At 40.6% G+C, this 14947-nt stretch overlaps 1 protein-coding gene across 1 annotated transcript in view; it reads left to right on the forward strand.

Moving 5' to 3' along the window:
* CPNE4 (copine 4) overlaps positions 1-14947 on the forward strand; it is a 188893-nt gene that overhangs the window by 64133 nt on the left and 109813 nt on the right. The window contains exon 3 of the mRNA XM_008633911.2: positions 13668-13847. Coding sequence (XP_008632133.1) covers positions 13668-13847 — 180 coding nt within the window. The remainder of the gene's footprint in view (positions 1-13667; positions 13848-14947) is intronic.

Consider the following 14947-nt stretch of genomic DNA (forward strand, 5'->3'; position numbering starts at 1 on the left):
AGGAATGCAATAAGATAGGATGAACAATACTCCACTGCTGGTTATATAATGGGAATTCCATCCTCCAGCTATCACTTTTCCCTAGCCTGTTTTTTCCTCTAGCCATGGGAGCTATCCACCAGTTGTTCTCCCCATTGCATGGCACATCACTCTGCTAGATCACTAATGCCACTGCTTCCACCTGGCAGAAACCAAGTCCTGCTTTTGTTTCTCAGTGTGCAAGAATGGGCTCCATATTTTGGGCTGAAGGGCTGTGTTGGGATGAGTCATTTAGGGTAGGATGTTTATATTTGTTTCAGGGCTGTCAACTGGGCCTCCAAACACACAGCAGACTGATAGGGAATGGATTACAGGTTGGACTTCTTACACATGTAGTTTCCAACCTACCTGTGTCCCATCACATGTCCCATACGGCCTAAGGGCCATATCAGTGATACCTGTGTGCAGACTATACTCTTGCAGTAATAGGATCAATGCAAGTTGCACCCTGACCTGATGCTCCTGGTTTCCACTGCATGGTTCAGCCAAAATCCCTCTTGCACTCAGTGGCTACAGGGAGAGTTTTCTTTTGACTTTTTCAATCATTGTAGGGTGCTGAAGGATTTGCTGCACCGTATCAGAGTGTATCTAACACCACGGTTGTTTGGGTAGGTGGAAGCCTGATGGTGGTTTTCAGAAAAGTACACTCCAGTGACGGTACACGCAGTGTGCCTGAACCCACCCTTACCTCGTTTAAATTTAACCCTAGTAAGCTCAGTCTGTGAGCAGCACAAGGCTCTGAGCTGAGACTACTACCAAGAGCATCCTCCAGTCCAACCTGCACAGTTTTTGGAGTTGGACTGTTGGTACAGAAAAAGAATAAGCGCATTACTCTAAGTCTCATAGTTTGGAACAGGATGCAAGAGTGTGTTTTCTCTTCTACCCAAACATCTACAGAAACAGGAATGATTTTCGACAGTGTTCCATGTCTAAAGACAAACTTCATCAAGCGTTATTTACATTTCTCATTTCTGTATCTGTTAATAGAAAATGCCATGATGCACAGAGAAGGATTGAAAAGTATTCTTGTCAAAGGGAATATTAGAGGAGACATGTGGAGAGTGGGTATTAATTTTTTTTTTTTTTTTTAATATGGAAGCATTGGATAAATTGCCCAAATATACCAATTGAAAGAAGCATGCCTGAAATATATTAGCATATTACTATGCTGAAAGGCCAGTTTATAAAACACCTTCTATTTTAAGCAAATACAGTAAGAGAAACATATTTAACACTACAGATACATAATAGCACAGCTGCTAGTTTCCATTGTTTTTCATTTCCATTGTTTAGCAAGACTTGAAAATGCATATTTGAGTTTTGTTGACTTCAATATTACTGGTATCAGGAAAAGACCTCAAATACACAGAGAGAGAAAGGAAATCCAATCAAAGCTTTCTGTTCCTTATTACAGTTTTACAGCCCCTAAAAGTGGAAGAGCCTCACTGCCAAATGTGGTAATTCTGTGAGTCAAGCTTAGAGTTCTCTTGGGACAAGAATATACATGATCATATTTAGATGCATTAATTTTGCTCTTTTTTTTAAAGATGGGATAAAATTCAGGAGATTTTAGCCAAAATGGTTCTTGGTGATGCCTTTCATTCCTGAAGCAGCTCATAGATTTTCAGCAGTGTAAGCAAAATTAAATTTTAGGACCCCGTGCATAAAGACCAAATGGCTTATGAATTACTTAGTACCTAATTAAGCACGTTGCCCTGCAGTGGTCTCCTAGAGCAGCAGGCAGGGGCAGGAAGCTGTGAGGGCTGTGAATAGCCTTGGGCAGGACTGACTCCTTCAGAGCCACCAGGTTGTAATCCCAGGTGGGCTGTGCATGCAAACTGTGGAACTGGGATCCTGTTTCATGGTCTGAGCATGCTGAACTGCTGGGGTGTGCTGGGTGTTTTGCCTCTATTCTCACAATCAGAACAGCCTGGGCAGTGTTTTCGTTTTGAAGCTGGTTTTTTTCATGTCTTTGTGTCAGTACCTAAAGCCATCCTTAACATGAGCCTCAGAAGGGAAGCCAGGAACTACACACGGACAAATCTCCATCAAAACCTGCCTGCTACAAGGCTGCTTCTTCATAGCTTCAGTCATAGCTCAATTTTAAAGTCTACCAGGAAAACCAAATCCTGCTGGCGCTTCTTATTTATTGTGGCCAGTAGTATGTGGAGTTTCACGGGGCTTCCTGGGAGTTCCATGGACTTTGTCTGAAGGGTGCTTAGATCTGGCTGTTCTGTGGTATCTTTGCCATAGGTTTCTTGTATATCTGTATTGACCACTTTCCTAGTGGGCAGCGTCTTCCACAGGGTGTTGTGCTCTCTCTGTTGGCTGTTTCACCCTAAGTTAAAATCCCTGACTGCCAGGGCTGAAAGATCTCACGGCAGAATATGCACAAACTGAATCATGGTGAAGCATGTATAATTTACACCCATAAACATGTATTTACAGCACATAGAGCATGACAGTAGGAAACAAGAGTAGATACATGGACTACTTGCACTCAATGGAAGACCCACAAGACTAACACTTGTCTTTTATGATCAAATCTTGTGCTCACTAGTTAAAAAAAAAAAATCCATATTTAGCATCCCTGCTGTTGCCAAGAGGTGTACCAGGCTGGATTCAGTATGCTCTGAACATTTGAACCTCTTCAGATATGCATATACCAGCAAATTTTATAAATCACAGTGAATGTAAGAGGGACTGATGTGTATGTGTGCTGCACGTATCTGATGTATGTGGATGTACTGTTTACAGATAACTGCTGGAAAGTCATAACACTTTCCAGGGGGATCTGAAGCCATTACAGGAAGCAGCTTAGCTGCTTATTGCCTGAGGTGGTTGTGTAGGCAAGTCAGATGTAGTAAAGAAGATCCCTGTATGTAGCATATCCCAGGCCCCAGTCATTCTCAGGGAGAGGAAAATGGTGGTTGTGTCAGATTGAGCTTACACATCTTTGGATAGCATGCATGTACATGAGGCTTGATTACAAGGAACTTGCTTTCAAAAACCATTTTGAATTAGATATTACCAGATACTGCTAGCAACCTTAGCTCACTGGGATCCTTGCAGTACAAACCAAACAGGCCACAAGTCAGGAGTCTGATAGGATGCTGTCTGCAACACTGTAATACAGCTCAACTAAACTTGCTCTCTACTTCTAATTAGTTCTGTACTATTTATTACGAGAATGTGTGCTTGTGAGTATAACTGGGAGAAGAATAATGCCCTACTCTATTTTCCTGGATTTTGTGGTAGTTCACAGAAAGGCTTCCACTGATGTTCCGGCATAGTGGATCAAGCTGTTGGGCTGCAATGGCTTCAGCAAATGGTAACCACATGGAGAAGCCTCATAAGATGCATGTGTAAAAGAAAAAAAAGAGTGAGAGTAGTTTATAATGGACTTTAGTCACAACAAATCTGTTATTTTTCTAGGCTGTCTTTCAAACACGTGGTCCAAATTCCCCAGTTGTGTGGGAAGACAGTCTGGTTTAAATGGACCTTGTAAATTGTTACTTCTGGTATAGGAATATCAGGAAAAACTCGTAAAGCAGTGTGTATCTTGTGTAATAGTGCATTGTCTTCCTGCTGCTAATGCCTCCATGATGTAATTGATTTAGCAGTTGAGTTATAACATTAAAAACACATTATTAAATCTTTAATTATGAGCGCTTTGTTAGAAAATTAATTTCTTCAACTAACAACTTGACTGGGCCTATATCAATTGACATAATTCATTAACCTATCTGAGAATCTATATTAGTTATGCTTAACTTACCTGGGTGTATGAGGCAGGCAATCTTTCTCAATATAAATAAATTATCAAAATACTATTTATAGTCAGTTAATTAAAGAGTAAATTACTGAAGTGGTGTAGACGTCTTACATAGTATAATGTAGCCTACTGATACCCAGGAAGGAAAGATCATCCCATCTCCTGATGTTTCTCTGTTCTCAATTATGTGTAAATTCTTGAGGAATTGTATAATGCTGCATTTCTCTCCTGATCAATCCTGTGCCATCATGAACACTTCTAAAGGTCTCTGTGCAGGCTTAACTGCTGCTCAGCAACAGCAAATGTCTGCCCTGCGGTTCCAATGGGCTGGCACTACAACATATTTGTCAATCTTATAAATCTTTTGTTCTCCAGGACATCAGGAAAAGAAGAAACATGACTGCAAATGCTGTAGAAGCCTGGTGCCCATGATGTCAGTTTACCTGGCTATATTAAAAATTAATTCTGGAAGTTAGTTTTGGAGTAATGAAAGGTGGAATTAGCAAATAAATGCTTTGCATCCTGATTAGAGTAAGTTTGAATTAATTTCTTTGTAGCCAAATGATGTAGCAGAATCTAATTGGGTGAGTACAGTATTCTATCCATGAACTGAGGATTCCCAAGCAATGGCATTTGAAAAACTCAACCATCAGGTACTTATTAAATTTTAAACCATATTCCATTGTAATATTTTTTGTTGCTATCATGCAGGCAAGGTTATGTATTGCATTGTGAATCAAAAGAATATTCAAAATAGCAAAAGAATATTCAAAATAATTTCCTTTTAAAGTAAAGAACTTAAAATTTAGCTGATTGGGAGACATTAAAATATCATCTGTATGGGGAAAAGCAGCCAAGTATTTGATACATAAAAAACTCTCCCTTGAACAGAAATAATCAACAAAACTGTGTTTCTCTGTAGAAGCAGATTAAAAATGAGCAACCAAGTAACAATGAAATTGAAACTGCTTCAATGAAGACCTGTATTCCCAAGACTCACTGTGTGGAGAATATATGGCTGAAGAGCTTCCAAATGGCTGCATAGTGCTCTGACTTTCAGATGGCTGCCAGGCACTAAACTGCTTGCTAGCAATTCATGGCAAGTTGAAAGTGGACCTAAATGGTAAAATACGTGAATATTTTTGTTACCAGTTTGAAGGACCAGTTTTGTCCTCTACAGAAAGCCTGTGTCCTCGGGGACATGTACATTAGGGTTTGATTGAAGCTCTCAACATGAAATGAAGGTTGTGGAATAGTCAATGGCAGTCATCATAGTCTCTGAATGTCTGGGCTGTATCTGTGATACCAAGTAGAGAAAGACCTAGCACAGAGGCTTCAGGGCTCAGCTTGGAGGTAGCATTCAAGAGTTTTCAGTGAAAAAATTAATTCTCTTCTTTCTTATGCCAATGTAATCACATCTGAATGAGCTTTAGCACCTTATCCCATGAGTTGATGCAGGTCATTATTCACTTGTGGTGTTTGCTGAGCATTTCTTAAATACGCAGGGAGTCCATGGATATCTCCTGCCACTGAGTGATTTCTATGAGGTCCTTCTGTGTTGCTTATGGCTGGGTCAGGATTTGCTGAGTTCCTCAGAAGATGCACTCTTTTATTCCAAAAATTCTCTAGTCGCCAATTTTATGTGATTGTTAAGGCTCAGAAATCATATCAGAAAAAGATAAAGGGCTTTGGCATAATCACTGCTTGTCTCTATTTAATGACCCTGCAGGAGGTAATCTGGTGCAGATGAGAGTGCAGCACTCTTGCTGCTGCTCCAAAACGCAACTTGGTGCCTCGCCATGGTCACTCTGGAAGGTGTGACCTCCAGAATATCAGCTCCTGCAGCTGCTGGCCTTGTGCAGAGGGAGTCAAGGAGTTTGCTGGGCTTCCTCGCTAGGACAGTGTATGTGCAGATGTTCAATCATTTTATAAAAGATTACAAAAGAAACTAGTTATTTGGAAATGTAAGCCTAAACTTTTCAGTACCCAAGAGGGTATTGTGTTAGGTCACCGCTGAGTGACATCTCACAGCTAATTGTGAAGACAACTTCATGGCTTAAGCAGGGATACAGAAGAATGGGCTCTCTGCTGAGGCATGAGCACTACTCTGTACTGGGATAGTGAGGGCCAAAAGACTGAGACCCCTTAAATCCCAGGGGGAAGCTTACCCTGGAGGCTAAATCCATGAAGTTAAATCCTTGTGCTGCTTTGCAGGAATTTCCACGGCTTGTCAAGAAGTTTCCCAAATCTATTATGCATGCCAGATTTGATGTTCTCTCTTCAGACTTGTCCTTCTTATTTCTAGCAGGACTCAAAATGTTACACAAAAAATTCAGAATTACAAGTGCTCCCATGTTAAATGTAAGATAATGTAAAATATCTTATGCAAAAGACACTTAGTGCTATCTCACCTTGTTATCATGGTCCTCTCACTGTTCAGTCCAGTTCATTGGAAAGACCTTAATTTATGCTGCATTATGGATGTGCTCTAAAGAGACACTGTGCTTTTCAGGTTCACTGAAATGTTCTGCAACTGGCTTTTCAAAACTGGCTTGAATATTCACAGTGCTGCAGCTGGTGCAAGAAGTATGGTCCTTTACAGCTCAAGGTCAATAGGTGGGAAAATGCTTTGTGTTTTACAGTTCTTCCCTATGGAAGTTCTGCAGTTGGGCTCAGAGAAGTGGCAGCATTTCTGTTTCCTTCAGCTGAAATGTCAGGGCTGGAGTTCTTTGCTATTGCACACTTTATGTCAAATCTAAATTCACAGGAGGCAGGGGGTCAGCCAGCATTCCCCTGCCTCCAGAGCTATGGCACTGCCTTCATGTATCAAGAAAAGTGAAGGCTGTATGGGGCATTTTAAGGCGTTCTTATCCAGAAAAGTTAAAGTTATGTGGTGGAACATGGTTGTAATGTGTTTCTATGGGAGAGTATTATTTTATAATGCACAGAAAACAGAATGCAGAGGGAGCCATGTGAAATAACCAGTGGCCTGGTGGCTCAGATGGTCCCTGGTGGTGTGAGAGATGAAAGTTCATGTTTCTGGTCTAAATCAGAGCAGACACCTTGGTCTGGTGTCCAGGAGGAGCAGCTGGCTGATTTTCAAACATTTCTAAGCAAAATTTTTATCAAACCTCTGTTTAACCTGACTTCTTGTTTAACCCAAGTTCATGTTTCGGTGGCACACTCTTGCCCTGTGAAATGCCTAATCATCTCTGTACTTTAGGGACACATTGGGTATGACTCACATGATGCAGCTGGAGTCCCATCAACCATGTTACCAGGAAAACGCTTAAAGATCCAAGGGAATTACATGAAAGTCTCCCAACAAGATAACAATTTTAATCTGTTTGCTTTCATAGCAGTCCATACAGTGACTAAAAATTATCACTCTGGCCCAAAATATTTAGGTTTCATAACATTAAGCTGAGAAGACTTGGTGTTCTCTAACTCCCAGAACTATTTGAATGAAACAAAGGTGTTTCTTTTCAGAGGGAGAGTAAACTAAGATCAGGTAGATAGCGCAGTCAGGAACAGTGTGACTGTGCATTAATGCACTGGCAGAGCACTTGCTTTTTTTCTCTTGTATCTGAGCTTTCCAAAAGGATAATGAGTGGGAGGGATACGTATGCACTTTCCAGTATTTTTATGAGGCCTAGAAAGCCTAGACTTACCAAGGAAATCAATTGCAACAACTGCACATGGTCTGAAAATTAAAGGGGACTGTTGTAGCTTCCTCAGAGATCTCTTTTGTTCTGGAAAACCAGTGATTCTCTTGGCACAAGGGCTCTCAAATAATTTAGGTCCTGCTTACATCATCCTGGGAACTGAGCATCACTGTTTCCAATCCCATGAAACTCCCCACTCTTCTCCTTAGCAATGTTGCCACAATTTGCCTGGCACTAGTATTAACCTGTATTGCACCCAAAGGTTTTTTTATGTTTTCTAGCTATGAGAGCTTTGAGTTGCTCAGATGAGACTCTGAAACCTGCACAGGCTTCAAGTCTGCTAAGGGTCAGTACAGGCCCTCAAGTGCTGATACGGAGTGACTGTGCAGTGACTGTGACAGCTGTTGTGTGTTTTGTTTCTGAGTGAATGAGACAAACCATATGCAAGTACCTTATCAACAATCTCATTTCTCTCTTCCTTTAAAAGTTGCGAGCACATAAGGCAACTCCATCCGTGAACTTCTCACAGAATTTTTACATATTCTATAAAATAAATTATCTGCTTCCTGCTTCAGAACAGTGAAAAGTAACTGAGAAAGTAAAAGAAATCAAGCCAGTCAGTGGCTCTTAGCAGAGAAGTGGGCTTTCTTAATGAAGAACTTTCCAACTAAGAAATAATAATCCTAGTTTTCCTGTAATTTCAATTGTCTGGGCTGTTTCTATATGTTAGTTTTCCAGTGCTGGAAAGCAGGTCTTTGTGGTTGTGACTTGGAGGTTTACAAGCTATCTAATACTTATATAGATACACAAATAAAATAAATTAATTGTAAATAATTTTCAGACCATTCACATTAAGTGCTTCTCTTCAAGCCAGCCTGAGGCAAAAGGTTTCTGCTGACATTGAGAAGATTTTGCTCAGCCTTGAGCTCTATAGTCTGAAAAGAATTAAAGATCTGCTAATTTCTTTCCACTGTTTTCAATCATCAATTAAACTCAAAACAAGGGCTATAAATTATGGTGACCTTTGCAATAACTTATCATTTGTGGGATAGAAATGTGATGCTGTGAAAGCACTGTTAATAATAAAAAATATATTAATGACTCTCAGAAACCACCAAGCAAAGTGCAAATTGCTTTCTGCTTGGTATCAAATTCTCAGGTAAGGTACTGTATCATGGAAATTTTCAGTCTTGTTAAAATTCAGGTGACCTAAAAATAATGCTACCTCTTCACCTCTGTACTTTTTTTCATCTCAGCTGACAAATGTGATTCTACCAGATTTAATCAGCATTTTATAATGACTTCTACAGAAAATAGAGCCTGTTGGTTTTCCCTTGATGGCCTGTACAATGTATAGGGAGTGGTGGGTCAATTTGTTGGACTAAGAAATTGCTAAAAATGTAACAGCCACCAAAAAACACATTGTGGTGGCACACACATTCTCTATTTAATGGAATTTGCATTTTTATGGCTCTTCAACTAGATTTCTACAAACACTGAAGGAACTGCAGCACCTGTATACATTTTCAGACCATAGTTCTGTAGACCAGAGATCTTCCTTAGTTCATGAGGCAGCTGTATCATTGCTGTGCTATTTCATGAACCTGATTAAAATTCCCCCCCCCCCCCCCAAAATTGTCCTTTTGGTGAGAACACAGTGAATTCTTCATGGCCCTTGGCTGCTCTTCACCTCAAAGATGCCAAGAAACAACCAGTGAAGATGTGTTTCTTTTCTGCTAGTTGCATGTTTGCTAGAAATACAGTGGAGAGCAGGTAGGTACCAATTATCTGTGTGGGACATGGAGTTCTCCACATAACAGATTTGTGCTAAACGTGGAAGCATGGCCTTGAGGTGCAGAGCTTTGGGCCCTGTAGACAATTCCCCATTTTCCTGGTTCCCAAGGACATAATGAGAAAGTTGTTTTTATGATCACTTAAAAGCCTGAGATACCAGGTGACACTAAGCTCCTGCATAATCCTTGTTCATCCTTGTATATGCAATAGCTTATACTTCATCTAATTTTGATAGAAGAAGATAAATCCCCCTCAGAGTGGATCTTTTCCCTCGGCTTCACTTCTCAACTAGTGGTGAAAGATGGAGTGGAGATCCTCAACCCATACTTCAACCATTGAATTACTTCTTTGTCAGTGAATTTTTTTCTAGGATGAGGAACTGTTTCCTCACTGAAGTTACCGTGTTTATCACATGCAAAGCTCTGCAGTTCTGCAAAGCTCACTGCTTTTCAACAGGTCACAGACAAAAGATATAAACAGAGTAAGAAGCCTGAATTTTAGTATTTGTTCTTCTGTCCTTTGTGCCTTCTTTAATTTGATGCTATTTGACTGCAAAGACAGTTTTGCAGTTCTTCAGCAGTGATGGTGAGTAAACAGGGAGACAGGCAAACATTTCTGGCAACTGTCCGTCCATGTCAACAGTACAGAAAGAAAACAGCTTTCAAACCCAGCTTCCAACTCCCTGCAAGTTTGACAAGAGGATTCAGAAGGCCCGTTTTCTTTCCTGTATTTTAGTTCCTGCTGTTGAGATGGCACTCTGCACTGTGGTTGCCAACTTTGGTGTTTGTATGTCATTCATAGTTCCCCAAGGGGAAGCTCACAGGGTGGCTGCATCCAGATGGGCCTGCCAAGTAATCCTGGCTACTCAGCAGGGCGCCACCTTCTGTGAAGTGACAAGGACCTAAAGAGATGAAGAGGGAAAGCAGTGTGAGTCCGTCCCAGGAGGTGAAGATGCAAGTCCTTTTCTCTGTTTAAATTGTCCTTGAAGGGAAAGTGCAGGTGAAGCTGCACCATGAAGCAGATGTTTGGATCATGGTGTCAGATGAACACTGCTCTTTTTAAGGTCAGTTTTACCTCTTGACACAGCCCGAAGGTGCATGTAGCTGTCAATTGTTTCTTTTGAAAATTTGTTCTGCTTCAGTGAGTTGGAGAAATTCCTTGTTCTAGCAAAGTCCCAAAATAACAGATGGCTCATATGTCAGGCATCAGCAAATCCTAAATATGTGGACATGACCCCTGTCCATGTCGTGTTGAAAAACCTGCCTGTTGTCAGGATTAGGGTTTTCTGCAACAAGACCAAAAGTGTAGTTCCACTTGCTTATAATATACTGTTGTTGGACTTTAAAGTTGTCGTCCCCAAAAGTAATGGAGATTTAGTGTTCTTCTTTATGTTTTGGAAAACATTCATGCTGAGAAGTTGTAACTTCCTGAGTGCTCAATTAATGAGGCTGGGCAAAGCTAAACTGTGTTTTCTTTAAGCATTTGAGCCTTCATCATCCATATAAGTGGAAGTACTGCAAGTAATTTTGGGTGACAGCAGGATTAAGGGCATATGGCTTGAGGCTGACATCTTGTCAGACTGCTGTGAACCTGTGTTTTGGGTCAGCATGGAGGATGACACTGTATTTTGATTGAAATGAAACAGGTCCTGCAGGTATTAGGATAACTTGTGGTTAAAACCAGGTCAGGTTTTTTTGTTGCGTTTTTGGGGGGTTTTGTTTGTTTGGTTTGGTTTGGGGGTTTTTTTTGTTTGTTTGTTTTGGGGTTTTTTTTAAGTGTCTGCAGCCCTGTAGATCATGAGCTTTTTGATGGTTATCAGCATGAAACTGCACTTAGCAATAATATTTCCACCAGTTTTCATTAAGGTTTCATGCTTATCCAGCATTTCTAAAGAGAGCATTAAGGCTTTATGATTGAATGTGAGAGCAGGAGTACTCAAGAAAGAACAACCTTTAAAAAGTGGCAGGAGTCAAGTGGAGATTATACCTTGTGTTTATAAAGCATCTTTCAACCAGGGTGTTCCATGAGAGTTGGGTAATTTTTTGAGCTGTTCTGTTTGCCACTGCTTCTTCATCACGAGTCACTTCAGCTGGTTATCAGTGCTTAGCCCTGCTGCGCAGTAACCAAAGCCAGGGAATGGAGCTGGGCTTCCCATGCTGAGGACCCTTCCAGACTTTCTAGCCAAGGACTAGGGTAACAGTGAAACATGCTGACTAAGCAGACTGGACACAAGGTAGACTAATAGGGGTTAATGTTGCTGCTGATGGCTGAGAGAGGCACAAAGAATTTTAATTTGCTTGTGGAGCTGTTGGCATTGCTTCTTTCTATACAGATTTTTCTCACATAATCCCATGCTCTGACATGCTGGCTTGATGTATCATCTCAATAATGTGGTAAGACTGGGGAAATTCAGTGAAATGGCTATATTTCAGTATGGTGTCTGTCAAGGGAAGGATGTCAGTCAATCACAGACTGGAAAAAGCAAACAATGTCTTATCTCTGTGTGAGACTGAAATTCTTAATGTCCCTGTGTGCAGACCGGTGCCTCCATTTTCAGGCACTTTACTCCCTTGAGCAGCCACGTATTTAACCTGTGTTGAGTGCAAGTGTAAATCTTGATGTATTTCACAGTGGAGAACCCTTTCCAGCAGAAAGGAAGAGATGAAGTGAAACAATAACAGAAACTTCAGTTACTGCCTGAGATCTGCTGTACCAATGAAGCAATTAAAATGATGCCACTTAACAGTTTATGCACTTGCAAGGAATGAGTTCAGCAGATTGCTATGGCTATGAAGAAAAATTTAAAAGCAGTCATTTAAATGTTTTGATTATTGGGTCTGCTGAAGCACTAGTTCATGAAATGACCACTCTTCTGCAAGTGAAACAAATCACTTTTCACTTAGAAGAGATCTCAGGAGCGTCTCAGTGAACTGATTAGTCATCATTATCTGACATAAGAAGTATTTCTCGTTGTAGCAGTAATGGTGGAGTCATACTGATTGCTAATGGAGATAACAAAAATTTTTGAGATAGACCAGCATCTGAATGAAGGTAGCTGGTATCCTTTCTCACCTTACATTATTCTTATTATTCTTTTGATGACTGATGCCAAACCCATCATTTTCAGCTAGTCTAAGCAAATACATTAAGAATGAATTTGTAAGTAAGGTTGCTTTCCTTTTTGTGATGGTTTCATTCTGGCATAGTCAGAGCACATTGACACAGCTGTGTGAGAAGGCAGCAATGGTAACACTGGTTTGGGTCTATTCCGTGACTGGTAGCATCTGTTTGATGACTTGCTAAAGGATTTCAACTGTCAGAGCTGTCAATCCGACACCTTTGATGAGCAGTAAAATAAATGTTCTACAGGAACTGTTCATTTTTTCTCCTGCTTTTGATTTACTTGACTCTTTGCGTCCTTGCCGATAACTACTAGCAAGGCTAATGCATTATAAGCTCTGAAAAGTGAAGCAAGCGGCTGTCATTTTTTGCACAACAGATGTTCCTGATCAGGAATCAGACAAAGGATCTCATCACTCTTCCTCTGAGCAATTTAATTTGTCTGTTCCATGGCACACCAGCCACCTCCTATCTAGTGACTGATGTGCCCAAGTCCTACTTCATTTCAGGATCAGTTCCTTTAATCTTACAGAATTATTAAGTTTTTTTCTGTGCCAGGGCAAAGAGAGTGGCAAAAAGGAAATTGCTTCATTGCTTACGTTGTCACCAATGATGCATCATAATGAAAAATAGCAAAGGCCTATTTCAAAAGTAGGAAACCCAAGTACTACATTTTAAGAGAACTAGAAAGTACTCTATGAACACTTTTTTAAAAAAGAAATAACAATATAGATTTAATGACGTTTCTTTAGAAGTTTTAAGACTCAGAGGTAGGAATAAACAGTACAACCCATCAGATTCTTGGGATGCAGCTTAGCAGCATGGAAAAATTTATATACTTTTAAGAAAAGATGTTGCTGTGGATCCAGTTCTCCACTTCTTAATCATGCAAATTGTCTGAAATGAGTTATTATTGGTGGTGTTACTCTCTTTTCCATTTAGTTTGATGCTTAGTTTAGTTGCTGCTGTTTTGTACTGATGGATGGGTACTGCTGGAGATGTAAATTCTGTATTTATTCTATAGTTTGTTTCTCAGTTATTCTGCCAAAGACTTGCTGGAAGGGAGAGGCAAGGGAAGGTGGCCTTATCTTGTGTTTTCGGTCAGCCCAGCACAGAAACAGCAGCTGCTGCTGACAGTACAAACAGGACTGTCTGTGGTCACAGTCCCAGCTGTCAGTCCTGATAAATGAGCACAGTGTATTTGAGGAGCTCATGGTTGTCCATCAATGGCAGAAAGAGAAGCCACTCATGTGACCTCTTTTTTGAATTGACAGGTTGACAGGACAGAAGTGATTCGAACCTGTATAAATCCCGTCTTCTCCAAGCTGTTCACGGTGGACTTCTATTTTGAAGAGGTGCAGCGATTGCGGTTTGAAGTCCATGACATTAGCAGCAATCACAACGGGCTGAAGGAAGCAGATTTTCTCGGTGGCATGGAGTGCACTCTTGGACAAGTAAGTGTCACTGCCATTTTCCCCCTTCGTTGCTCATTTTTTTGTATATATATATGAAATATGTTGCTTTGTTGACTGACTGATGGGTGAGATTTGTCATTCATGGCGAAATTCTTCATCAGTGCTTTGAATGGGGTAACTGACAACTTCTGCTGGTTTGTTTTACTACTGTAGTACAGCTTCAAGTCAGCCAGCGCTTATAGGAAATGGAGCATCAGTGATTGGCCTTGGACAGTGAAAGCTGATGCTCATTAGACCAGTGTTGGAAAATAGACTGATTTAGGAGAAAGTTGTTGTTCCTAACATTATATGGGATTTACAGCAAGTTCCAAGTCCAAGAAACACTTAAAAATATACTTTATTCTCATGAGGTAGTGCCTGGTGATGTGGCAAATAGAGAGATAGGGTTGGATTCATCTCCCTGACTCTCAGTCATCCAAAAGTTAGGTGTCTAGACTAAGTTACTCTTCTGATTTCCATCTTTGGTTCAGTGGAGAGAAACAGACAGTTCCAACAATTGATTCATTCTGAGACACCTATCATAGATTAGGATAAATTGTCTTCAGGAGATACCCGTCTTTCCTCATTAGTTGTCAAGAGAGTCTAGACAGCTAGCTTAGGGGAGATACTTAACTTTTTCGATTACTAAACTTAAGGGTGATGAGTCCTACCCACAAGATCAATATCTAGAGGTCATCAGAGCCAACTCTGTAGTGCATTCCCATACTGCTGACTGGTAGCACCCTACAGGGTCCCAGGTATCATAGTTTATTTCAGACTGGCAAAGTTTTTGTCATGCACGGTTTCACAACACAGATTGCTGCTCTGTCCATAATGGCAATGCCAAGTTTCACTGAGCTGAATATAAATTTGCTTTCCATGCTGTGGTAACTTGTGTGCCAAGAGCAGGAAGGCTTTTGTTTAGATTCTCCTTTGCAGTGCTTCCACATAAGTTTGTATTCTGAACATGATAGCTTGTCATGGAAGATTTTGCAATGCTTTTGTTTCCTGTCTTCTCACCTTTTGTTGCTCCTCCCTCAGCCCCACCACACCTGAATCACTTTGATTTTCTTACCAAAGCTATTGTGCCAAACATGCTG

This window comes from Corvus brachyrhynchos, unplaced genomic scaffold (genome assembly GCF_000691975.1).
Source record: "Corvus brachyrhynchos isolate BGI_N302 unplaced genomic scaffold, ASM69197v1 scaffold94, whole genome shotgun sequence".
NCBI classification, from domain to species: domain Eukaryota; kingdom Metazoa; phylum Chordata; class Aves; order Passeriformes; family Corvidae; genus Corvus; species Corvus brachyrhynchos.